Below are 25794 nucleotides of genomic sequence, written 5' to 3'. Positions count from 1 at the left end.
CAGAGCTGCCGTTACCGAGCTGTGGAGAGCTCAGGCTCAGAGCTGCCGTTACCGAGCTGTGGAGATCTCAGGCTCACAGTTGCCGTTACCGAGCTGTGGGGAGCTCAGAGCTGCCGTTACCGAGCTGTGGAGATCTCGGGCTCAGAGTTATCGTTACCGAGCTGTTGGGAGCTCAGAGCTGCCGTTACCGAGCTGTGGAGAGCCCCGAGCTGCCGTTACCGAGCTGTGGAGAGCCCCGAGCTGCCATTACCGAGCTGTGGAGAGCCCAGAGCTGCCGTTACCGAGCTGTGGAGAGCAGCCAGAGCTGCCGTTACCGAGCTGTGGAGAGCAGCCAGAGCTGCCGTTACCGAGCTGTGGAGAGCAGCCAGAGCTGCCGTTACCGAGCTGTGGAGAGCAGCCAGAGCTGCCGTTACCGAGCTGTGGAGAGCCCAGAGCTGCCGTTACCGAGCTGTGGAGAGCTCAGAGCTGCCGTTACCGAGCTGTGGAGAGCTCAGAGCTGCCGTTACCGAGCTGTGGAGAGCTCTGAGCTGCCGTTACCGAGCTGTGGAGAGCTCAGAGCTGCCGTTACCGAGCTTTGGAGAGCTCAGGCTCAGAGCTGCCGTTACCGAGCTGTGGAGAGCCCAGAGCTGCCGTTACCGAGCTATGGAGAGCCCAGAGCTGCCGTTACCGAGCTGTGGAGAGCCCAGAGCTGCCGTTACCGAGCTGTGGAGAGCTTAGAGCTGCCGTTACCGAGCTGTGGAGAGCTCAGAGCTGCCGTTACCGAGCTGTGGAGAGCGGCCAGAGCTGCCGTTACCGAAGAGCTGCCGTTTGTGGCGCGCTGTAGATCGGCCGGTGACCGGCAGCGCGGGTCGGGTCGGCTGATTACACCCCGGGGATGAACGGCACGGCGCCGACGATTTGTCACGCCGGCCGGCGATCTGTTACCCGGCGGCCGTAACAAGGCTGTCACAGCCGCTAATCGGCCGTCCCTCTATCATTACATCTTTCATTAGGACGCATTACTGGGACCGGGAGCGCCCAGTCGCCAGTTTCGAGCTCGTTACCTCACTCACATACCCGCCGGCTGTGATCTTAGGTCGGGTTACTATACCTATAGCCGCCTGTTGTGAACTCAGTTCGGGAATCGACATAGCTACTCACGCTGGTCACGAGTATCAAATAGTGTCCAAATATCACTAAAGCAAGGCATGAATTGAATTAGCTTACATGCTAACCTCGGTAGCCTATCGGCGACATTGCCTTGTATATTACGCGTCAATGTTTTTATTACCCCTGGTTACAACATTTATATAGATATTGTCATGACTTTGTAAAAATTAAACCTAAGCAGTGGTTCGTCATGAACAATCAGGTGCTCGCAGTGACGCATTCAAAAACCATATGAATTGCTGGTAGCCAAGTATGAGTGGGCAAGACGTTAATCCCTACCAGTTTCCGGTTTTGATATTCCTTAATTAATGGAGCAGTGGATAAGGAAGCGGCAACAGCAATCACTGCACCAACTCGAGGTAAGAAATAAGTCATTAACTAATGGAATGCGTCACAGATGCTTTCCAACATACCAATCCCTGCCAGAGGTCGACTGGTGTAGCGTTTGTTGTCTGGTTGTCATGACGACTCCAGCATCCCTCCCATCGGCGGACGGGCCGCGCCGGAGTCACGGCCGCTCACTCGGCGAGGACTCCTGCAGCATGGAGGTCACCCCGCCGGCGCCGGCCGACGTCACGGCCTTCAGCGTCTGCCTGCAGCAGATGGCCGACATCGTCTGCGGCATGCGGGAGGAGCCGGCGAACGTCTCCAGGCTGGTGTGCACCGGCGGGGTGAGCGACCGCAGCGCGTCCGTCATCCACACGGTCCTGGTGGCGGTCACCGCTCTGATCGTCCCCGTCACTGTGGCTCTGAACATGTCCGTCGTTGTAACGGTGAGCGACAACCGCACCCTGCACACGGTCATCAACCTTCTGGTCAGCGTGCTCTGTCTCAACAACGTCCTTTGGACGGCGATCCCGGTCCTCATCGCCATCGCCCCGGACATCCAGAACTCCTCGCTGTGGGCGGTCTTCTGGTTCATCATCATGGTCACGAGGACGACCATGTTCTCCACCATTGTGCTGATCACGCTGCTGCGGTACCTCGGCGTGGTGAAAAACCACAGCTACCCGATGGTCAGCTGCAACGTAGTGGCCTTCGTCGGAGTCGCAGTTGCTCCAGGACTTGTGAGATTAGCAATAGAAGAAGTGGACAAGCTAGCTGGTGGGCCAAGTGCTACCGGCTACCGAGAGGCCATAGCATGGACAAACGACGGTCACGCAATACTGGAAAACTTCGCCAAGACGAAAGTTAGAATTACACCGCTTAATCTAGTCATGACACTGTTTGAATACACTATAGGCTTTGCCATCGTGACGTTTTGTTACTGCGGCATCATACGAAAGGCGTTGAAGTCCAGAAACCGCCTGAAGCGAAGCAGACAAACATCGCAAGAGCATGGAGCACAGCTTTGTCAGGTTCAGGCCCACAGCTTGGATCAGGTAACCTCCACAGCATCTGCGCTTTCGACTATTAGCAGCAGGAGCCTCAGACAGAGGGTGGCCGGGAGTCACCGCCCGAGCAATGCAGGGCGCCAGCGGCCCGGGAAGCCGACCTCCCTCAGCGTCATCGTGGAGGTGGAGGCTGAGGTGCCCACGATCTCAGACTCATTCCCCACAACGGAACCGACGGCTCCCGCTCATCCATCGGTCAGCGACAGTGACTTCGTTACCGATCGGAGAGACAGCGACAGCGGCAATGAAGACAGGATGAGAATCATATCCTCAGGTGACTCCAGCGCCTCGCCAATCTTCATAATCGTTCGTCCGCTGCGGCAAGAAGACAGTGCTCGACAGGGACACAGCATTCAGCAGAACTCTGAACATGAGGAGGGAGACAGCGTCCCGACGAGCTCCGGATTGCAAAGAATCGGCAGTATCCAGCCGAGCTTCGGGCAGGAAGAAGACAGCATCCAGCCAAGCTACGGGCAGGAAGGAGATTTCGTGCCGCAGGGTTTCGGTCAGGAAGGATCGGACGCCGTCCTGCCGGGCTCCGGGCTGGGAGGAGGGGACAGCGTCCCGCCGGACTGCGGCGGCAGTCCAGGCGGGCCGACCGCCGCCGCCATGCCGCTGCCGGCTCCACCACGGCGACACCACCCGAGGAGAGCGGACATCCCCGCCACCTTCTCCATGGTGGCGTGCCTCGTGCTCTTCCTGGTCACCCTCACGCCGCCTGTCTCCGCGCCCTGGCTCTTCCCAGTCAAACAGTGCGTGATGCCCTTCAACCGCTTCCTTTTCTTTCTGTTCGGCACCATCAGCAGGGGAGCGGCAGCGGTCCTCAGTCCAATCGTGTTTGTGGTGTTCAGTGTTGACTTTCGTCGAGCGTTCGCACGAACGCGCAAAAGACTGAAGCAGAAGTGCGCGTGAAGCCGTCCTCTTGGCGTTCCACTTCCGGACTCGAGGGTGCACGGCAATGAACCGCTATCTTGAGCAACTCGAGATGATACATGCATTTTGGGTAGATATCAAGCCATTTACGGCCTTTTTACCATGCTCTTATTAGCCATTTTACTATAAATAACATCGCAAAGGGCCTCTGCGACTTTTATCCTCTGTGGTGCTGGATCGACGCAGTGAGCTGTCAATCGCAAAGTAATATGCTGAGAGGCGAAAGGCCATGTAAAGCTAGGCGCCAGCTGGGCTATCTAAGACGAGTTCTTCGATTGTGTCCGCCGTCCGCAACATGATTAGAGACATACTCTTATATGATGCTGATGATATATCATCCAACATGTGGAATGTGGAAGTACTTACTTAGTTAATACGTTGATTTTTTCAGGAGCAGAATAATTCGAAATTCGAATAAAATTTAAATTTCTCTACAAAGCTTGATCATAACTAATATTGACCCATTGCTTTTCTGTCTTTTTTACATACTCGCCAGCTGAAGGAGGGGGTGGGGGTGGGGGTGGAAGGGGGCCCACCATCGCCGTTTCGTTCCTAATTGAGGTTTAGAGCATTGTGAAAAAAGGAGAGTGTGCGACGCTACGAGACGCAGCGAGTGGTACCTACCAGATTCTCAAGTCTCAGGTCAACCGTTGCAGTGACTTCTGAGGTTAGGTCAAGTTTCCGAAAGTAAGGAATCGATTTTAGGGGGAATAGTTAGCTTCGCCAAGATATTGGTAGTAGTGCCGTGATTTTGCACCATGGCGCTTGTTAGGCTAAGTCATGTAGAACGATACTTTTTTGGATGAGGTCAACCTGGGGTATTAATTTCACAGGTCTCGAAGCTGGTTTGATGAGGTTATACCGCATATCATTCGATTCAGCAGGTATCCCTGAGTCAATTGGTGCCTTTCTTGACAGTCGCTGGCAAACTTGCATCAGGGTTGTTGACGAAAAACTCCGATGACCTTAGCGTCGTCACACAAAAACCTAAGGGCTGCACCGCTCGCTGGCAGGCCTGTGCTGGAGGGAGCGGGTCAGAGCCTCATCAGGCGGCGCTTGTTCGTTATCGACAGGCCGGGGAGCACGGAGAAGTTTTTCACCTTCCGGATGTTTCTGTGATCCCATTCCTGATCTGTCGCCCCTCCCCTCCATCGGTCAGACTAGCGCAGGTACAGAGCTGTTTGTTCCGATGGGAGGGGCGCGGATAAGCCTGATGCATGATTTGTGGTCTGTTTTCGTGCGTTTTTTTCTGTGGGAATTCAGCAGGATGAAGCCCGCGGACCACCCTCTATAGTATCTGTGTGTGACGTGTCCAACAACGGATGAGGAAGGATTACCGGGGTGTGGCTGAGGCGAAGGCAGACGGGAAGGGGAGGGGGAGGGGGGGGGGGGGTGACCGCTCGTGAGACATCTCGCCCGCACTGACAAATTGTCCGTCTGGCCATACAGCCGAGGCTCGGCAGATACCGCAGACCGGAACCGTCCGACAGCGGCCCGTTGGTATCGGCTGGCATTGAGACCACTATTTTGCATTATGTAAGCCAAATATTCGATTGGGGTAGAAAGGGAAGCCGCTGAAGGAGAGGGAGGGGTAAGCACGCGATGGACCGGTGCTCACCTCTGTCCAGGGACTGTCGCATCACGCATGTGTTAACTAAAAATCTGACATAAAATGGGCAATGTCTTCATGGGACACCAGATTTCTATTGAATTGGTTACCACTTCACTTGAGACACCAAGTGGGCAATGCTCATTGTTCATACTCTGTATCTGAGCGTATACATAAGTACCGCGTAAAGGACATCATAACATTGCGCTTCATGCTTAACCCTCGCGGGCCCGGGGGGGCGTTTTTCGCCCCCCCCCCTGGCGAATATTTGCGATAGCTCCCGAACGCTTCGGAGTAGGAAAGCGAAACTTTCAGTACCTTTTCTCCTATCAATTTGACATCTTCTGAAGTAAAAAATTTGGACCTAGCCCCATTGATGACGTCACAAAGTCTATTTTTCTAGACCCCTGCACGGCAAACTTCGGCGTCACAGGCGCAAACTTCAAATAGCTGCTAAAAATAGAGTTTTAGAGATAAAGACAAATTACGAGCACGGCTGTGTAGCGTTTGACCTAGAGAAAAATAGAAAAATAGTTTTGGTGACCTGAGGTCAGAGGTCAGGTCAACGACCCCGAAATGTGATTTTAGTTTTTCGCAAATAACTTCGACAAAAAAGGTCCTAGAGCTACGGCAATGGTACCATCGGATTCGCCTTGTCAAGCCGCGTCGAATGATATATATTTTGTTCGGAAAAGGTCAAGTTTTATGCTGACCTCATGTGACCTCGAATGACCTCTGGTTGACCTTGACACATGAGAGGTCATTTATGATGGATTTGTAACCGCTGATCACGAATCTGGCATCTATTTTCCTCTAAGCCTTCATTTAGAGCTTCTGGACGGCAAAATTGTCTTATTTATTATTACTAGCTTGAATCAGTGAAATAGCCTCTAGTAGGGATACTCTTCTGTGACCTTGACCTTTGAGCAGCCTTGTATCGTAAGATGAATCACAAATAGGGAACTGATAAGCCTCAAAACATTTGAAAACATCTTGGAAGTTAGCACGCAAGATGTGCGAAAAAGTGCCAAGTTTGAACTGTCAATTTTGAGCGTGACCTTGACCTTGACCTTTAATTTTAGACACATTTTCGGAATTCTCAGATTCTCTTCTTTCGTTTGACACCCAATTTTGCCGGTTTGATGCAGCCTGCCGTCCTCTAGAAGGCTTACTTTGAGATCACTACACATGTGCCGGTTTTTGCCTTTGACCTTGACCTCTGACCTTGAAAATGGACCTGAGGTCAAAAATTTTAGGTGCTTTAGAATCGTCTGGTAAGGACCTTTCCTTTGGTACCGCTTTTGTTTCCGTTGCTCCCTTATTTACGGAGTTAGACAGGGGGGGCGAAAAACGCCCCCCCCCGGGCTGCGGTGGTTGGGATTACCCCCCGGGCCCGGCCGGGTTAACTTGTGTTCTATCTTCCTATTGTACCTATCCTCTTAGATATCATTTCTTTTCATTTCATTTTATTTTATCCTACACCTCGTCAATAGAAATACTCTATCCACCTATCTAACAATCATGTCCACTCGCCTGTTGCTATGTAAGTACCTACGTCTCTCTGCTTGAGCCGACTGAGTGGCCGGCTCCGCTCGGCGGCCGCGTTAAAAACACCCACGGCGCTGGCCGCGGCTAGAGACGACTTCAATGGACACAATTACGAAATTTCTTCATTCGATTTCCATGGTCGCGGGACGCACTATGGGATCTTTATCCGGCCCACCGTGGCTGTCTCGTTCATAAATCAAATGTCACTGGCTCTTTCTTCGCTCCAATGGAGGAATCCAAAACAAAATGATCTGGTGAGCGCGCGGCGGCCGGGCGGGGCGGCGTATTTGGTGCGCGGCGGGGGACGGCGGGGAGCCCCACCCAGCCGCACCGTGAACGGGAGAGGGTGGAGGGAGCCGCACCCTAAATGACCGCAGTCTAATCTGTCTCTTATTAGAAGAGCGGATAGAAGGGTTTCAAAATATCGTGCAACGGCTCAATATCGTGAAAGCATGTAAGCATAGCATAGGTATATCGTGTAAGTATATTGTGTAATATATCGCGTAAGCGTCTACAGAACTAACTACAGTAGCTCCACGGTTCGAGCGAACATCTTTGGAGGTAAATTAAACGAGGCATATCCAGGAACCAACCCAATGGGAGCTTGTAAGGTAAACGCATCGCGGATTTCGAGCGAGAGCGCCTGCGGCCAGTATACGGTCTGTAGCTATTCCATGTAACTGTTCAGCGAATGGCTCCCCAGATAGCATCGCCTCCACTCTTCCGCCTGATCCCGAGCTGATTAGAAAAGCCGTGGGCATATGAATATTCATGAATGCAGTGTCAGAAGCTGTTCACAGGTCATCAGCCTGGCCAGTAGCTGCAGGCCTCGCTGCTCGTGTTGATGTGCTGCAGCTCCGTAAAAAGCGTGCTCATGTGATTGGTTGCAGCGTTCCGGAGCAGAAGCTCCTTTGCCCGTGGCTGGAAAAAATAGGTGGAAAACTGCCTCAGTCGTAATTTGAGCCCTTCATGAAATTTGCCGTTGGTTGTAATATAACGTACAAACGGCTTGGTAAAGAAATTTTGAATGCGCCCATGTGATGCCATATAGGTACTATGATTGAATGCAGTAAAATGCAGTTCAAAACAAGCGAAAACCTATACACAAGTGACGCAACATACGCCCTCCGAATCTAATAAAACCACCCATTTCTAGAGGTTGTAGTTTCTTAGGGCGCAAAAAACACACTGATGGTAAAAAGGTAATGCTAAGCTCTATGAAATCGGTCGCAAGGTGCAGAATGAACACCATCATCAGACTAAGCACATTTTCAGGCACTTCTCACCACACATTTTCATACCCTGCATTCAATAGGGATAGAAAATAAGTTAGTAAGCTAATTGTTAGGGTTTAAAAATTTGGCTAGAAAGTAGAAACACCCAATTCACTTATTATATGTACATGTACAGTGGGTCTATTTAAGATCTCCAGAGCCACCACGTGGCGCTACGGTCGGGGTAGGGCGAGTCCAAATCCCGAGGGAAGTGAGGTCACCGGTCATTGTGGGGGAAGGAGGGAGGGGGAGTGACGCGGTATCGCGGCGCTTGGGGCGTGCGTAGTGCCGGGAGTGGGCCGCCCAGGGCCGCCCGCCACTGCGCCGAGGCTGAGGGGAGGGGATGATGGTTGCGGGTGCGTTCACTCCGGTATGGTGGTATCCTGTTCATGTGGAACCGGCAAGAACGCGACTGAAGGGAATCATTATCTCAAACAAACGGGCAAGCCAGAGGCAGCGTCAGTTCCAGCCAAAATGTTGAACAATGATAATTGAAATCTAGGACGTATTCATAGCATGCAACTTTTCAGTCGATAGTTGCATGATGCTTTTCATGATGCATGATGAGGCTTTTCTTAACTGTTATTTGAGTTCGATATTTTTCATTTGGCACGCTCAGTTTTGGTGGGTTTTATCGGGTCAAAAAGAATCAGAAAAGAAAAGAGTTGAAATGGCTCCAGACAAATGACCAAAAATATTTTCCTAAAAAATGAAACTTAGCTAAACGTTTATAAGCGATAATTTTGACTTTTGGGGAGGATATTGGGGAAAGATGTCATCGTGCTTAGCTGTGTTGCAGTAGAAGGAAAGGGTTTGGTTGTGTCTAGATAAAACCAGACCCGGGAGTGGGGCTCGAACTCACGACATCGCGTTCAACTCACAGGTTACCCAACCTCAACGCTACGAGCGTCGAGCACCTATCGCCCTGCGCAGATTGCTCAGTATTTCGGCTAAAGTTCGGCCGAAGTGTCTGACGTCTGTCAATGTCACGAGGCGAAACCCCGAGGCAAATGTCCGTCCCGGTAGCTCGGTCGGTAGAGCGTTGGACTCCATGTGCCATGAGGTGAAGGCGCACGTCCCGGTTGCAAAAGTCCGGGTTCGAAACACGACGTGTGCTTGACGTTTTTTTTAGCCTCCTGACGGGTATGGTTGTGGTTGGTAGCAGGCCGCTGCCAGGCGAAGTCAGTGAGGGGACCAGCCGTGCGCGGCTATGTGGGCACGTTAAAATTTGGACTAAACCATAGACCATTTTGCCATAGACTAAACCTCAAAACCATAGTCTGCAATAGACCAGGAATTGCTTGATCGGAGGGTAGATGGCAGGGTCAACGCTTAACAAGCTCAGCTTAGCGGGGACTCTGTCCTTGTGATTCCTTCCATTCAAAAGGTTCGGGCCAAATTTATATTAAAAAGGGGGAGCCGAACCAGGTTAGGCTGAGTTGAACCAGGCTGGACCGGGGTCAAACATGCAATCATGGTCAGACAAAACAGAGGTTAATTTCGGGTCAAATATTTTCATTAACTGATCTTATTGTTTTTTTAGCTTACACGTATAACTTTTAGCTTTTTATAACTCGAGACTTCATGCACAGAAATGTGGCGTTCGTCCACTTTTCCTCATCGTCTCTCAGCGACTTGGTTTCATGTGGTGGCGGAACGGGGGGGGGGGGGCATCGGGGCACCGTGCCCCCGTTTGATTTTTGCCATTTTAACATTAGCCCTATGGGCGTTGCATGGAAAGAATGGGACCAAAAGTCGGCAGTGCCCCCACTTCATTAAAGGTGTTCCGCCGCCACTGCTTGATTTGACCCTAAAGGCGTCTTACCAGCAAAAAAAAAAAAAAAACCTGCGTTATACCTAAATATTTGCCCAAGGGCGCTCTACGCAAGAAACGCCAGCTGGTCAAAAAAACTGGCGAACGAATACGATCTTTCTAGTGCTTGAATTATATTCAATGAAAATTTCAGGAGACATATATAATATTAATCCTTATAGCTAGGCGCTCGGAGCATTCGCTAGCATTCCATTGCCTGCATTATCAACGCCACATTTGCATTACTCTGGGTGCATCATAAGTAACAGTAGGTGAACCGGCCACAGCAAAACCGTGCCTCATTATCCTTTCCTTCCAAGCTGCCAAGCTAACCGGCCGCCCGGCCCACGACCGCGATATGGAACAACACTGGAGTGCGCCATTTGCCCACGGCAGTGCCCCACCGCGCCGGGGCTGTTTGACAGGTCACCCGCACCGTGACCTCGCCACCCGCCCCCCTCCCCCTCCCCGCCCACCTCCCCATCGGGCCCAGCTCGGTAGTGACCTCTCCTTGAATTTGACATGGACTCGACTAAGGCTCAACGCCATCTAGTTACGTCTGGAGATCCTAATAAGATCCACTGTACATCATTTTGCACACGGGGTAAAATATACACGTACAGGTCACCCGTCACCGGGTCAGTTGCAACATTGCAAATAAAGGCACATTGTAATATTAAATGTGCATTTTGACAGATTGAATCGAGCATGGTTGGCATAATCGCAATTAGAGGCAAGGCGAAATCCTTTTCCGACAATATGAACATCATTGCCTTGTTAAAAACAAAAGTGGAATGGAATGATTTGCAAGACATGTTCTTGATCGCGATTTGAATCGCAGTGTTCACTAGTGCAGCTCAATAAGTGAAAGTTTTCCGCCACACCACCGCAACTCTCATAGGCCTAACATATTTTACAAGCGTTTTCGCTTTTCCTCTGGGTTTTGATTTGGAAATAAGAAACAGAAAAGCGAGATATATCAAGACGCTAACACTCTCATGTGTCAGCGGCTATCAAAATGCCAACGCGGGGGAGGGTTTACCCATGGTCTAGGCGGGATCATTTATCACAGACACAGCCGCTGTCTTTGTATTTCCCCAGTGCGTGGGCGAACCTACCCCGGTTCAGGCGTGGCGGGAAGACGCCCCTCTCAGTCCCGCCATCGGGGAGATTCCCCCATGGCTGGGATCAGCGGAGCGGATTGAGATGGTAGGACAGGTGAGGCACCGGCCCCAAATACTGATAAATGATCTCCTGCGGGGCGACGGAAGTGGAATGGGTGAGTGGGAGTCGGTAATAAGCTGAGAAAGTGCTGGGAAAAGAGTGGTGGCCCCACCCAACAGTGAGCAAATATTTGCGGACTGCCTTTAGCTTACGCTGTACCATGTAACCTCCCTAAAAGTATGCCTCACTTAATTAAGTGCATTTGCATCAGACATTAGTCGAGTGCTTGTCTCACATGCGTTAAGTTTTTGAATGCATTATCAATATCAATTTCAAAAATGAAAGGGACTGGCGCAGTGAGTTACTTTGGCTTGAGCAAGAGTCTCGAAGTTCTAAAACTCTTCGTTGTTTTAGTTTAATTTCTTGATCTAGTAACTGGGCTTGCCATGATCGGTAAAATGACTGATTGCGAAGCGACTTCCTGTACAGTTTGAAGCGAAGAAACTTCGGGAAGATGCCATAGGTCTTGCATGTTGTAAGAAACTTATGATCTAAGATACATTTTTCTTTTTTCTTTTCCGTTGCAATGTAGGAGAACACATCCTTCAGACGTTTTCTGCCGTAGTCGCGGACTATCAATTCATGTAGTTTGTTCTCGGTACTGGTTTTGACGATAGATTAAAGATGACTTTTTCCGGGTCACAGGGCTGACAGTCACCATGAATTCCGATGCGCTGCAACTTCTGCAAGTGAACATTTTCTTGCTTTTTGACGAACGTCCGTAATAGAGAGCGGACATGATCAGAGAGCCAATAAAATTTCAAAAATGAAAGGGACTGGCGCAGTGAGTTTCTTTGGCTTGAGCAAGAGTCTCGAAGTCCTATGGCATCTTCCCGAAGTTTCTTCGCTTCAAACTGTACAGGAAGTCGCTTCGCAATGAGTCATTTTACCGATCATGGCAAGCCCAGTTACTAGATCAAGAAATTAAACTAAAACAACGAAGAGTTTTAGAACTTCGAGACTCTTGCTCAAGCCAAAGAAACTCACTGCGCCAGTCCCTTTCATTTTTGAAATTTCATTGGCTCTCTGATCATGTCCGCTCTCTATTACGGACGTTCGTCAAAAAGCAAGAAAATGTTCACTTGCAGAAGTTGCAGCGCATCGGAATTCATGGTGACTGTCAGCCCTGTGACCCGGAAAAAGTCATCTTTAATCTATCGTCAAAACCAGTACCGAGAACAAACTACATGAATTGATAGTCCGCGACTACGGCAGAAAACGTCTGAAGGATGTGTTCTCCTACATTGCAACGGAAAAGAAAAAAGAAAAATGTATCTTAGATCATAAGTTTCTTACAACATGCAAGACCTATGGCATCTTCCCGAAGTTTCTTCGCTTCAAACTGTACAGGAAGTCGCTTCGCAATCAGTCATTTTACCGATCATGGCAAGCCCAGTTACTAGATCAAGAAATTAAACTAAAACAACGAAGAGTTTTAGAACTTCGAGACTCTTGCTCAAGCCAAAGAAACTCAATATCAATTTAGAAAGTGTCAGTATATAAAGTCCGGCAAACCTAAACAGAACGGATTTAATGCGCAACCGCCATAGACGCACCTGCCTTTGTATTGCCTTCAATATGTCCGATAATATTTCTCACACGACTTTTGGGGTAAATGTTCTCTGTATCATACATTTGAAATGAACATAGCACGGCGCTTTAATTCCACCTGTACCTAGGTTTTATTCGAAGTGTCTTTCATGTGGATGCTATCTGACACTTAGGCATCTACCCTATCTGGTGGAAGGATGGGCTCACGTTTCCTTCCGCTAAGGGTCCAGGCCAATATAGGCACGAGTCTGTCTTAGCGCGCCGCCCGGTCGGACAGCCCGCTGACACGGTCAGCCACCGTTTGACCCGGCCACTCAGTGATCGGACACAGCCTGCTTATGCTAATCACGAACAATCGGCCTCCGGCGCGCCTCCAGCCACCAACTCGCAAATTACGTGATCTCCCGTACGAAGCGCTTTTAATTTTCCTCTGTGCCCGGTGTAAATAACGCGCGCCCGGCCGGTCAGCGGTTATTACATCTGCTGCGGCCGGACAGCGGCGAGCAACGATCGCCGATGGGCCATACATTTCAAATTACAAGCGCGAGCGGCTGCCGTCTGCCGGCGGCGGCCGCGCGGAGCAGGGCCGCGGTCCGCCCGCAGTCCGCGCGGAGCCCGCCTCCCAGCCCGTCCGCAGTCCGCGCGGAGGCCGCAGTCCGCGCAGACGGGCGGAGGCTGCCGCAACCGATGGACTGCATCGCGGATAACTGGGCTCGGGTCGGACAGTGCCAGAATCATAATGAAAGCTGCCAGCATGCTCCTTGAAACGGGATCGGCTAATGATGCCCGCAATTTACAGCGTACTCGTACTAATTACGCCACATATTAGGACACATGTTATTTGATCACAAGGCTACGATGAGTGACTGCGAGGCGAGTGTTGCGAAGGGCTAACCGCACATCGGCTGAACGATGTTACGGTCATTCATACACATTATTATTTATAACACAGCATTTGCTGTATATTATTTTCAACTGCACTTTGAATATACGCATAATAGCTACATCTCTGCACCATTTTCAGTCACTTTTATTCGGCGTATCAGCAGGTAAAGCTAAACATACATTGCACATTTTCGGCCAGCGGCAACTCCTCGGGACACGAGGCCATGTGCTACTGCCAACGGTATGTACTCTCTTATCGTCCAGACGGTAAACTCTGCCACCAAGCAGCACTGGAGCTGCCTGCATTGCAGCAGTTTATCGACACATATGGTGGCTGCAGCTCTGTAAACAACTGTAGGTAGCCCTCCTGACGGCGCCCGGGGTATGTAAGTCGTCAGAGGCGGATCCAGCTCAGAGTTTTTTTTTTGGGGGGGGGGCAAACCATAAAATTTATCGATTCTTTTCATGCATCGTCCATAGGTGTAATGTTAAAATTATGCCGCTGGGGGGGGGGGGGGCAAATGCCCATTTTGCCCCCCCTGGATCCGCCACTGTAAGTCGTTATACAGCGGAGCAGACGGTGGATTTTATCGGCACGGCGGATTGGCAGGTCGAGTCCGCCAGACTCCGGTATAGGCGTGGGCAGATTGCGAGCTGCGTTCGGCCCGACACCGAGTACCGCCCAGGCCTGACGCGATCCTATACTGGCCGCTACCTTATTCTTCAGGGTAATGGCACGCGATTAGCATGTCTACGCAACGCATAACAGCAATGTATGCATATGTATGTGGGCGTGGTTGCTATCAGATGACGCTGCTAAGGTAGGGGACTGCGCTTTAGGTGTTGGGGAGTTTACTGAATCTTGTTAATAAAGCGTACGAAAGGCCATATTTACTTTAACCCTCGCCCTGGCAGGGCATTTTTCATAACACGGCCTGGCAGGGGGGGGTCGATGCGACCCCCCCCCCTCGCGATTGGCTCCTATGGCACCTAGAAACACTAAATTTGGTAGGTAGGTGGGCCCCCTGGAGTTCTCGCCCCTGTGCAAATTTGGTTGCTCTAGGTCAATATTTAGGGGGGTTTTGGGGGGTATAAATGTAAAAATTTCGCTACAAACGGGTCAAAAGTTTTTCGCTTATAACTTTTAATCTAATTAAGATAGAGCAAAAAGAAAAGCACCAGTGAACTCAGCAAGTCAAGGCGCGTCGAATGATATACTTTTTAGCTTGCTTAAGTGTACTTAAAGTTTTTCATAAATTTTAAGTAAACTTAAAATTATAAATTAAGTTCAAGTTAACCAAATTGCATCATATCGCATATCATTCGATTCGGCTGATCACCAGGAACACAATGATACCATTTTTTAAGCTCTAGCGTCATTATGTGCCAAGTTATTGGCAAAAACGTCATTTGACCTCAGTTGACCTCATTTGACCTGACCCATGGATAAGTACACCAAACAACGAAGCACCAAGTGACCTGCTGCTATTTGCTATGGATTCAAAGCACAAAAGTGATAGAAAGAAGTAGATATCTCCAGAATTTTCGGAATTTAGTATTTTCCCATAGGCTTAACATTACGACGTAATGACCTCTAACTGACCTCAGGTCAGTGACCTCAAAAAAACCGAACTACATGTTATACAACTCGGTGAACTTAGCACATCCTGAAAGTTTGAAGGAAATCAGTCCAAAACTGTGAGTTGGACAGGTGCAAAAAGAAAATTGAAATTTGACCATGACCTTGTACCGGTTTTTCTGACCTGGTGACCTGACCCAAGGTCACCCGGACCTGAAATTTTCAGGTCATATGTAAAAAGGTTGCCCCATAGGCTGTGCCAAATTTGGCGGCGCTGCGCGCCGCCGTTTTTACGCTATCTTCGAAAAACCTTAGGGGGGGGGGGGTCGCATCGACCCCCCCCCCTGCCAGGGCGAGGGTTAATGCGAAATATTACATTAAACTAAATGAAATTAAAGATAAGCTACTAAATAATTTCATTTAGTTTAATGTAATATTTCGCATTAAAGTAAATATGGCCTTTCGTACGCTTTATTAACAATTGTCTCAAATAAAACTATTACTGAATCTTGTTCAGGTCTGATTACGCCTAACATTAGCGCTTTATACCCAGAGCAGTTGCCATAATGGGTGACTTAAACGTCTGGATTTGTAGCCCTGACTTCAGCCAAGTGCATTAAAATGACGGAGAGCTTTAGATAGGATGGTGACCGCCATAATTGGTGGTATCTGATGTTGCGAGATACTTTATTACAGCTGTGTTTCATTAGGACTTTCATGTGATGTACGAACGAGAATGCACATATCCCTACCCTGACTGCTTCAGAGCAGCTGAAGAGCAGTTGCCTGGTATTTACAGTAGTCAGCTCCATTGAACATTTAAGAGAAAAACTGCACTCATCTGCTTAATTATATTTTTGACGAAGTTTCAGATCAGATCGGTGTAAAGCTACATCCTGAATATGTGTAGTAGTGTCCTTTATATTAATGTTTAGGCTACTCGATAGTGAGTTATGTAGTGCCGATTGTCGCGTTTCTCATGTCATTCAATGTCTGACCCAGCTCTCGGCATGCGTTGCAGCTGGTCAGAAGTGCAGAATTCTTGCCAGAAGCTGGACAATGACGACCGGCCTTTTAGCGGTGCTGGCGCGCTGGCCTGTGAGGCCCACCGTTCCAATCCTGGAAGGAGGTTGCTCCTGCTGGGCGCTCATCAGGCAGCGCTCGAGATGGTCAGATTACGTCGCTGCCCGGCCGGTGAGCACGCGAGTAGTTAGTAGTTCGGCGGAGACGGTGGGCTGACCGCAGCCGGAGGCCGATCGACCTCAGCCGGCGGACAGGGCGGGTCCGAGCCGCCGCCGCCGGGCACGGTTCGGGGGTGTCCGGGGGTGCGACCGATGCCTCTGACTCCTCCGTGCTGCCCGGGATGACCGCGTGTCCCGGGTGACGGACTGTGATGGACGCCGCGCTGCCCGCTCGTCGGTCGGCGCCCGTACCCAGCCACCACCGGACAGGTATGCGGAACCTGACCGGCCGGCCGGCGCCCCCGGCGGCGCGGCGAACAGCGTTTTCTCGCGCAGGATTTGGTAGCTGACCCACAGTTGCGGGATATGCCGGCGGCCGACCAGCTTTCAGCATCACTGCCCGTGTCGGCGCCGAGAGCTCAGCGCCTGTTATTAACGCTAGTTGCTGGGTATTAATGGTAATTAAAATGGGAAACTTGTGGCATGTCCATTCGGGTGAGCAGCTAAGGTATTTTGAAGAAGTGGGAAACTTGGCGCTTTTTTAAAATAAAATAATTACAAAACTACGCATCAAGTCCACTTCAACAGTCGAGTCTCACCACTATGATATTGTTGGTGTTCACCTATTACAGACAGCATTAAAGTGACCATCCCACCTTAACCCTCGCCGGCCGAGGGGGGGGGGCGGGTGCCGCCCCCCCATAGGGTTTTTTCGCGATAGCTCCGAACACGCTGGCGATAGAGAGCTGAAACTTGGCATACCTGACCTTTGATCCAAGCCGCATCTTTTGACACCAACCGCATTTTTGGGTCAGGTCAGGTCACTGACCTATGACGTCATAAGTGAACCTCTGCACGGTCTTCAGATGTCGCAACTTCGCAACGCCCTCACTGCCAGAGGAGATGTCACAGGGAAATGAAACTTGGAGGATCTAGTATCCATTATGAGTCCCACAACTTGTATATCTCGGATTTTTCCTAAAGGTCATATGAGGTCAGGTCATTTTCGTGACCTCACCATTATAAGTCAATGGGGAAAAATGAAAACTGCTATTCTGGCGCCGGGAACGATCTCCAACTATCTCAAGCACACAGAATCGTGATTTTATGCACTCCTTGCAAGGTTAGATGCGTCACTTTTGCAATGATGACCTTGCGTGACGTCATTTATGACGTCATCAAGGTCATATTAGTTTTTCGTCAATAACTCTTGATCAAATTGAGCTAGCGAGTCGGGAAAGCCACCAATGGACTCAGGAAGACCTGCCGAATCGAATGATATGCGACATGACCTCTTTCGACCAACTTCGTGACCTGGGGGTGCTGACCTGACCTTGACCTGAGGTCAACACCCCAAGTTGACCTGACCCGGACAAAAAGTATATCATTCGACGCGCCTGAGCGAGACGAACACGATGCTGCCAAAATCGGCGCTCTGCGGCCGTTTTTTGCGAAGTTATTCACCAAAAACTGAACCGTACCTTGGGGCACTTGACCTGACCTCAGAGGTCACCGGTTGACCTAGGACCTTAAAATCGGGTACCAATCTCTGCGTCTCGTAACGGCGCACACGCTCGTTTTTTCCGCGACGCGCTAGCTCCACCAGGGGCGAAACGGCGAGGGGGGGGTCGTACCCGCCCCCCCCCCTCGGCCGGCGCGTGTGTAGAAAACCAATAGGTCCGGCGAGGGTTAACATTTGTTTTGAGTTGGGATAGCCAAATTGGTGGTCATAGCCTGCAAATACCGGTTTGGGCACTCACAACATCGAAAAATGCTTTAATTCGGAGATATGGAATTTCAAACTTGCAGTTTTCGGATTCTAAGGGGCTAATGCATTGGAATGTCCCCTTAGAATTTGTGACGTCAGTGGAGATCTAACGATTTTAAATCTTTGACTAAAACGTTTGGTAGCACGCGGTGGTATACGCTGCTTTCCGCGCAACAAGTGCCGCACTTTCAAATAAAGTCGCTTGGAACAGTGGAGATCCCAAAAAGTAAACAAAAGTAAAAGTCTAATATCTTGAAAATCGGTGAATATTTTTCGATGAAATTTGGTAGATGTTCGTTTTTGCTCTTTCTGAACCGAGCGACATCACTTTCATGCCAATTCATTAACTTTTTTGAAGGTGGGAGGGTCCCTTTAACCTGTGCCTCGTAGGGCTATTGCCAGGCCCATACCACCTAGGGGAGCGTTTCGTCCGCCCCCGCCCTAAGATCTCGGAAAGTTTCCGACCGATTTTCAAAATTCAAGCGGTGCTCGAAAGCTCCAACGAAGAACTATCTTATGACTCATTTTCATTGACCTAAGTGCAACGGATGGCGTCGCAAATCAGGTCCATTGTCACATTTCTGATCGTTTACAGGCCTTCTAAGAAATGTGTTCTAACATTGAGTGAAAGACATGTTATCGAAAATCATCCAGAGCAATATTTGTCTAAAACATATTTTGCTAAATGAGGTCACCGATACCAGATTAGGTCACAGAGGTCAGGTCACTAATGGTCATAATGGTCAGGTCAAAAAAGTTCTAATTTCAAAATTGATATTTTTACGTAAAAGGCATATTGAATCCATGCAACTCGTCACTGGGAATCCAATGGTGTTCTTAGTTTTGAGCTACGTGGTCTAGAACGAATAAAATGGAATTCGAAGAATTTGATGCCATCAATTTTGAGTAGTTTTTTTGCCATACGTATGCCATACCCTGGCGTCTCACCCCACTTACCCCAAAGCCACGGTCTGCCCAGATGCACGCTGAACGATAAATGAAAGCTTTATCGACAAATAATACTGACAGGACTCATTTCCGCTGCATTTCCTTTATGTGCAAACGCAACATTTTCCTAAATCGCGTTCAATATGTCCACCCATAACTGGCTTATGGCTAAGTGATTTTCCGACCACAAATCTAAAGAGAATGCTAGCTTAAGTTTTCATTTCTACCGGCTCTGATGTCGTTAACCCGCGCATGACTGGGGTATTTTCCATAACGCGAGTGACTGGGGGGGGGGGGGCTCTCCAGAGCCCCCCCCTCCTTTCTCCGAAACTACTGGGCCGATCGTGAAAATTCAAACGGCGTCTGATAGCCCTGGAAAAACTGTCGAACGAAACCTATTTTTATTGACCTCGAGGTCACCGATGACGTCACAGGTCAGGTCAAAGTAAAAATTATCGACATTTTTGCTAGTTCACAATCTAGGCTCTGACAGCCGGACCGCCGGTCCGATCAGGCTCATTTTTGGTTTACGCACTCCTTGACGGATGCCTTAGATACCCTGAGGGTACCGAACTTTTATTTCGAATTTTTAAGGTCAAGGCCAGGTCATCCTAGGTCACGAAAATTGTATATCACGTATCGGTCACGTGACGCATGTTTTATGGTCCATTTTACTCGTAGATTTCGAAAATAGTGTCGTCTGTGTCATTTGAGGTCATTGTCAGCTGAATTTACCGGAGGTCAGGTCACTTTCAGCCCAGGTCAGAAAAGGTCAAATTTTGAAAATGTAATTTTTCAACAAAAAAGGTGCCCATCAGATGCACTTTGAGCTCAGGAACACGATGGTGCCATTTATATTGCTGTACGACGTCAAAAATGTACTGAAAAATGGATTTGAAAAAAAACATAAAATTGTAAAATTTTGACAATAAAGCGAATAACTTGGCTATTTTTGAAGACATTGGGCTAAAACTTGCAAAGGTAGTTCATCAGTGTGTGTTCTATCACATATATTCCGGTTTTTGTGAACAGTCAAAAACGTTTTAAATAAAAAAAATATATTTTTGTAATTGTAAATGCATATTTTTCAAAATTTTCAATATTTCGAAAATTCGGGATAGCGGTTTGATAGCTACGTGAATTTGCAGTCCACTCATGCAAAGAAAATGGATCTAGGCTTAAAACTGAGCTGCTGAGAGCGTTTGCCGTAATTCAGTATTTTGCATGAAAATCGGCCGACATGACGTCACTCTGACGTAATTTCCGGCCAAACTATGGTAGCTAGAAAGTTGAAATTTTAACACAAGGTGTCAAATTGATGTCTCTGAGGGTACCGCAAGTTTCGTGTTGATCCGTCAAACGGTTTAGAAAATATTGCTGAAAAACGGGAGGGGGCTCTGTAGAGCCCCCCCCCCCGTCATGCGCGGATTAATAACTGGCAAAGGCAGTAACAGACGTGCTCTAAGCACATGGCTCCCAAACGGTCACCGTCTGTCGGTAGACATTCCAGAGGCGCTCATCCCTGAGACAGGCGGTGCCGCCGCCTCTTCTCGTCTGCGAGTCGGCCCGGTTCACGTCTCCGACACAGACCCACGGCAGGTTCCGGCTGGTGGAGACCGCCCACTTACTGTGGTCCTTGTTGGAGACAAAGTCGAACGCCTCGCTGGCCGTGGCGACCGTGACTTTGCGCACGTTCTCCACCGTGTAGCGGCCGGAACAGTAGGACGGCATCGTGGCCCGCCACGTCTCGGCGTACAGACTGGTCTCCAGCGCCGGAGCCACCAGGACGCTGTACAGGTCGCGGCCGTAGTTGCGGCTCTTGGCGAAGGTGGCGAACTCGCTGCCGTGGATGCTGAAGATAGACTCGACGCTGGAGGTCTCTTCAAGTTGAGTATGTTCATGGAGCCCAGTGAAATGATCTCGGTGGCTAGGGAAGTATGGTCCACCTGCGTTTTCCCTCGCCTGTTTCGGCCGGCACAGAATGTCAGAATCCTTGGAATCGTAGCAGTAGGGCTCGTTGAGACTCACTTGTTTATTCACCTTCGTCAGCTCGCTGGTGGGGAACGTGATGCAGAGAAGGCTCTGGCCGTGGGTGTACCCATTGCTGGGGTAGCTGTATTCCTTGCTCTTCCGCGGCGCTGGAGGAAACCTGGGCACACTGTGGATCATCCAGAAGCCTTGGCTTCCTTCGAAGGCCACCACTCCCTTGGTGTGGCCCTCGGTGCCCGACGTGGTACCGTCCGGCCACTGGTCGTTGTAGAAGACGTACTGGAGACCTGCCCGCTCGGGCTGATCATACACGTCCGCCAGCGTCAGGCCAGGGTGCGACTGCGGGGTGTCGATGGACACCTCCGACATGGTCCACTGGCCTACCGTCGAGGCCGACGAGAAGTGCACGTACGCCGAGCCCTTGCGGACGAAGCCTGTAGCGCTGGTCAGGATGGGTAGCTTGTACAGCACGTACCAGTCGACCAGCTTGTTGTTCTGGTCCCTGCAGCCGAGCGGGGAGCCGGCGGAGGAGCGGCGCGCTTGACGCTCCTCGTCCAGCTCCTGGCCCAGCTGGGGGAGCTGCTGGCCGGTCTCCTGAAGGCGGCCGTCCACCCGCTGTAGGCCGCCACCCAGTGTCTCCGCTGTGCGCTGCGCCAGCTCGGTGATCTGACCGACGGCGGTCCGCAGGTCGGTCAGCGGCGCCGTCAGCGCCGCGCCGCCGCTGTCACCGCACGCGCCGCGCGTCTGGGTGTGCTCGGCCGCCTGGGAGCTCGCCAGGCCGGACACGGACTCGGCCACGGCGACCACACTCTGCGTCAGACCATCACGGAGTGAGACCAGCGCGTCAGCCGCGCTCTCTTGCGCCGTCACCACGCTACCCAGCTTGGAGAGAGCCGCGGAGGAGGTCTCCGAGAGAGCCTCCATTTGCTGCAGCGCGTCGGCAGCCTGGTCCGAAACGGCCCCTTCGCCGGCACCGAGGACATCCAGGCGCGACTCCAGGCCTCCCACGGCCTCTTCCCAGTTGTTCAGACGTTGCACGTGTCGCTGTATGCTACCAAGCATCCTGTTGACGGCAAACAGCTTTTCCGTAAGCACATCTTCCACTTGCTGTCGATCCCTTTGACCACTAACGAAGGCCTCTGTCGGAGCGCAGAGAACACCAAGCAGCAGCAGCAGTAACGACATTGACGGTAGCCTCAGAGATCGTGAAGCGTGGCGCCTCATGGTGGCAGCGCTGCCGGGTCGCACACAGGTCACCGGCGGGTCTGGGACCACACTGTGCAGAAGCGCCGACTGGGCGCAGCGGCTGGCCGAGTAGTTTGTTTATGAACCTGACGAGCTGGCATTGCTCGCCCTGGAATGTCAGATATCGGTGCAGAGATGTCACAGACCGATGGGATTCCCCCTTGTAAACGCTAGATACTGCGCAGATAAATGTATATTTGAATTTTACTGTAGACAGTATAAGGGGAGGGGGGGGGGCAGATATGATAATTTTTCAACTTACTGAGTTGCATGTTAAACAATGTGGAATAATAAGCTTTGAAAAGTGTTTTCAAATGTTGTAGCTTTTTCAAATCAACAAATAGGAACAGTAAGCCATCCTGTCGCACATATTTATGAACCGTAGAACAATTAGAGGGCGTGAATCTTCCTAACGGATGACATCGACTGTGCCACCAGGTGCACATTCTACGGAGCATGCCGAATTCGAATTTAAAAATCCGTTCTGAACGCGCATGGCCATTTCTGTCGCCAGCCAGCTAAGACGGCGCCCCCGGGCCGTTGGGGGTGGCCTGCCGTGACCGCTCGGCCGCGCCGGAAGCCCGTCGTTTCCGGTCGGCCGGCGCGCGTGGCCGGTGTCGGCGCGTCGCGTGCCATTAGTGGCGGCGGCCGGGCGGCACGGCCGCGCCGGGAAGGAGCTGTGATTGATAGGGGCCGGCCCGCCGCGCGTCACCGAGTCTGATTGGCGCCGGCGGACCGTCACCGAGGCGGACCGTCACCGAGGACCGTCACCGGCCGAGGTCAGGTCGGGTGGCGCCGGCGGACGGCCGCCGTGACGGCGCGCGTGACGTCCTGTGACGGCATGCGTGACGCCAGGTGTCGATGACCAGAGCACCAGCAGAGGAGCTCAGCAGGTGTTCGGTGGCACGGGACGGCGGAGCAGCCGCTGAAGCAGTCCTGGAGCAATTTTGTTCTGGATATGGATCTGAATCAGTTCTGGAGCTGCAGATTGCAACCACTAATTTTCCAGGTGTGGCCATGCACTTTAAGTTTATCAATGCAAGGCCAATGGTTGACTGATTATCCAACTGAAATTAAGTTGCGAAGCAGCTGATCCTTGACGGTATAGGCATTCTGACAGTATAATACTCCGGTAAGATTGAGAAAGAAGAGGCGCACACTTGGACAGCTGTTGTAGGAATGCGATGTGATCCTTTCAGGGGAGGGCTTGGCTTGAGGCAAAACTGTGTCGTACAGAGATCCTGCGCTGAAGCACCCACACTTTCCACGCACCAGGAGTGTTTTGAGGCTGCGGCACCGCCAATGAGCGAGTTCCGGGGCGGCGCTTTAACCGTCTTCCTGTGCCTGCCCCTCGATGGGCAGCTGAAATCGGCGCTAGCAGGTGGAGCGGAAGTGAGGGAGATACGGCCCGTCTAGCACGCGCACCAGGCGAGCCGAGCCACCCGTCTGCCACCGGGGAGCGCGGTACAAACAGACGCGCACCAAGGCGGCTCCCCTGGTAAACCCCGCGGACCGCGACCGGACCAGCGCTCAGGGACCACACCGCGGACCGCTGCCGAACCAGGGCGGACCGCCGCTGGACCAGCGCTCAGGGACCACGCCGCGGACCGCGACCAGGATCGACGCTAAGAACCGCATCCGGGCTGGGAGAACGGTCTGAGACGGTCCAGGCACCGCCGCGAGTTTTTGGGTGGTCCGAAACTGCTGCTGAATGGCCAGATGCCTATTAGATCTGCCGTGGCTAGACGTTTCATCCAGCATGCTCAATGCACAGTGTGGCCTGCACATTGCACGTCACAGTCTCCTTAGTGCTTGTATTGGAAGATGCACGCCACATTGTATATGTAGTGTATGCTGTGAAATGTACGCCTTACACGGCAGGAAGGCGGCACGGGAGTGTTTTGCCAGCATAGGGAAAGAGGTGAACAGAGTGAGAGCTCACATGTGGCTACAACATTCTCATCGGGTGCAAAAACATTACATTTTTGAAACCAAACACGACACGGAAGATGAAAAGCTGGACGCCGAGATGAAGGAAGAAACAGAAAAAGCAGATCATTTTCAGAAACATACCTACATTTTGCAATGGACATACAAATAATGGATACCGAAGAGTGGCATAGTCTAAAAAAGGCAATTACCGGGGTTACATGAGCAAGTAAATGCGTATCAGGAACGGATTTTCCTATTCGCTCACCATTGTAGTCCGTTTGTAATGCGTATTAACTCTGCTCATGTAGCCCCGAGCAGTGACGATTGTTTACAAATCAACTGAGATATGTTAAGCTTCATAAGCGGAAAATTGCAAAGTCACTTATTTATCATTATGACTATGCTTAGACTTCATTATTATATTTTTTCATTTCTTGCCTCATTTTCATGTGTCTTTTTCCCCAGTTGATTCTCCTGATCCATAATTGTATAAAAGACGTTTATTTCGAGTTAAAAGTTTCAGAAGACGCCCACGTCACCTAATGGCTATATTTTACAGACTTTTACATAGCATTATTAAAAATATAGGTAGCCGCAGACGGTTATCAAACGGATGCATTTTAAACGATAGCTAGAATTAGGCGGCGATTACAAATGATTATCGCACCCAAACTTTTTCAAATCATATCCGGCGTGAATACAAAATTACACGCGTAGTGCGAGCCGGCGCCGTCGGCGCGCGTTCAGCCGGGACAAGTAAATTACAGCAGCCCGCCGGGCCGTCCCATTATACGGGCGGCGCGAGTAGTGCGTGGAATGCCGCGGCGCGCGCCCGGTGGCAGGGCGCCGACGGAGCCCGGTCGGCTGTCGGGCGGCCGACAGCCTCCGACGGCAGCCGCTATGATCAGCAGAGGTACCGGCCGAGCCCGGGTCACAGCGACCGACAGCCGCGCAGAGAGGGCAGGACACTCAGCCGGACACGCCTCATCCCAACCGAGAGCTGCACCGCGCGCGGCCCGTCCGAAACCCGAACACACCGACACACACAGAACAACACCATTGAAGGGATCCCAACCTGAAAAGAAATTCCGATCGTCCCACTCGAGAGGCTAATCGCCATGTGAATCCTTTATCTGTGCGCCGCGCCGATACACCTGCGCGCGGCGCCGGGCCGCTCCAATAGCGATTATCCGCCTCATCACGGAATGACTGCCCGTTCTGGTGCGGCCGGCGGCCCGCTGACAGCACGGTCAGAAGAGTGGCCGCCGGGGCGCGTGGCGGCGCGCTGGCAATCGCCGCCGATCGACCGCGCCGGTCACGTGACCGGCCGTGCAACAGCGCCGGCCAATCGGTGCCCTGATTGAAACCATTGTCGCTCGGCGCGCCGGCTACATGGTAATGACGCGGCCGGGGCGGCGCCGGCGGCTGCCCCAAGCCGCGTGTTGACGCCGAAATTCTGCCGCGTGGTTTTGATTAATGGTCGAGATGGCCGCGGACGGCTAACTAAAGCCGAACGGGGACCTCCTGCGAGCATGGGCGCCTTGCATGGAAACTGACCGTCACGCCGCTCACGGGCCTGCCGACAGTCACTGACCGGCTGCAGAGACACTCCGAGACGAAGAGACGACTTTTGAGACCTCGTACAGCAGATCGTAGGCACTAGGCACACCATGCCGGTAGCGGATGTCTCAATCAGGAAACGACAATTGGTAAATGATCGTCTGCTGGGCTGCCAGCGGCGTGACTAGCAAACTCTGAGTAGCTGGAATGAA

At 51.3% G+C, this 25794-nt stretch overlaps 2 protein-coding genes across 2 annotated transcripts in view; both read right to left on the bottom strand.

Moving 5' to 3' along the window:
- Positions 1-25794, bottom strand: part of LOC122386088 (protein Dr1-like) — a 75689-nt gene that overhangs the window by 33625 nt on the left and 16270 nt on the right. The window lies entirely within an intron of this gene.
- Positions 18946-22118, bottom strand: LOC122386087 (plancitoxin-1-like). Its single transcript, XM_043374899.1, has 2 exons — positions 20289-22118; positions 18946-19101 (listed from the first exon to the last, which is right to left on the bottom strand). Exon 1 carries the CDS (start codon positions 22067-22069, stop codon positions 20318-20320), a length of 1752 nt encoding a protein of 583 aa, XP_043230834.1. The 5' UTR covers positions 22070-22118; the 3' UTR covers positions 18946-19101; positions 20289-20317.

Source organism: Amphibalanus amphitrite, unplaced genomic scaffold, assembly GCF_019059575.1.
Source record: "Amphibalanus amphitrite isolate SeventyFive unplaced genomic scaffold, NRLGWU_Aamphi_draft 000240F_arrow, whole genome shotgun sequence".
NCBI lineage: Eukaryota > Metazoa > Arthropoda > Thecostraca > Balanomorpha > Balanidae > Amphibalanus > Amphibalanus amphitrite.
The sequence above is the reverse complement of the archived record's forward strand: the minus strand, read 5'-3'. Positions and strand labels throughout refer to the sequence as shown.

Coding starts and splice junctions, on each gene's coding strand:
- LOC122386087 (XM_043374899.1), bottom strand. CDS start 22,069: ATGAGGCGCCACGCTTCACGATCTCTGAGGCTACCGTCAATGTCGTTA.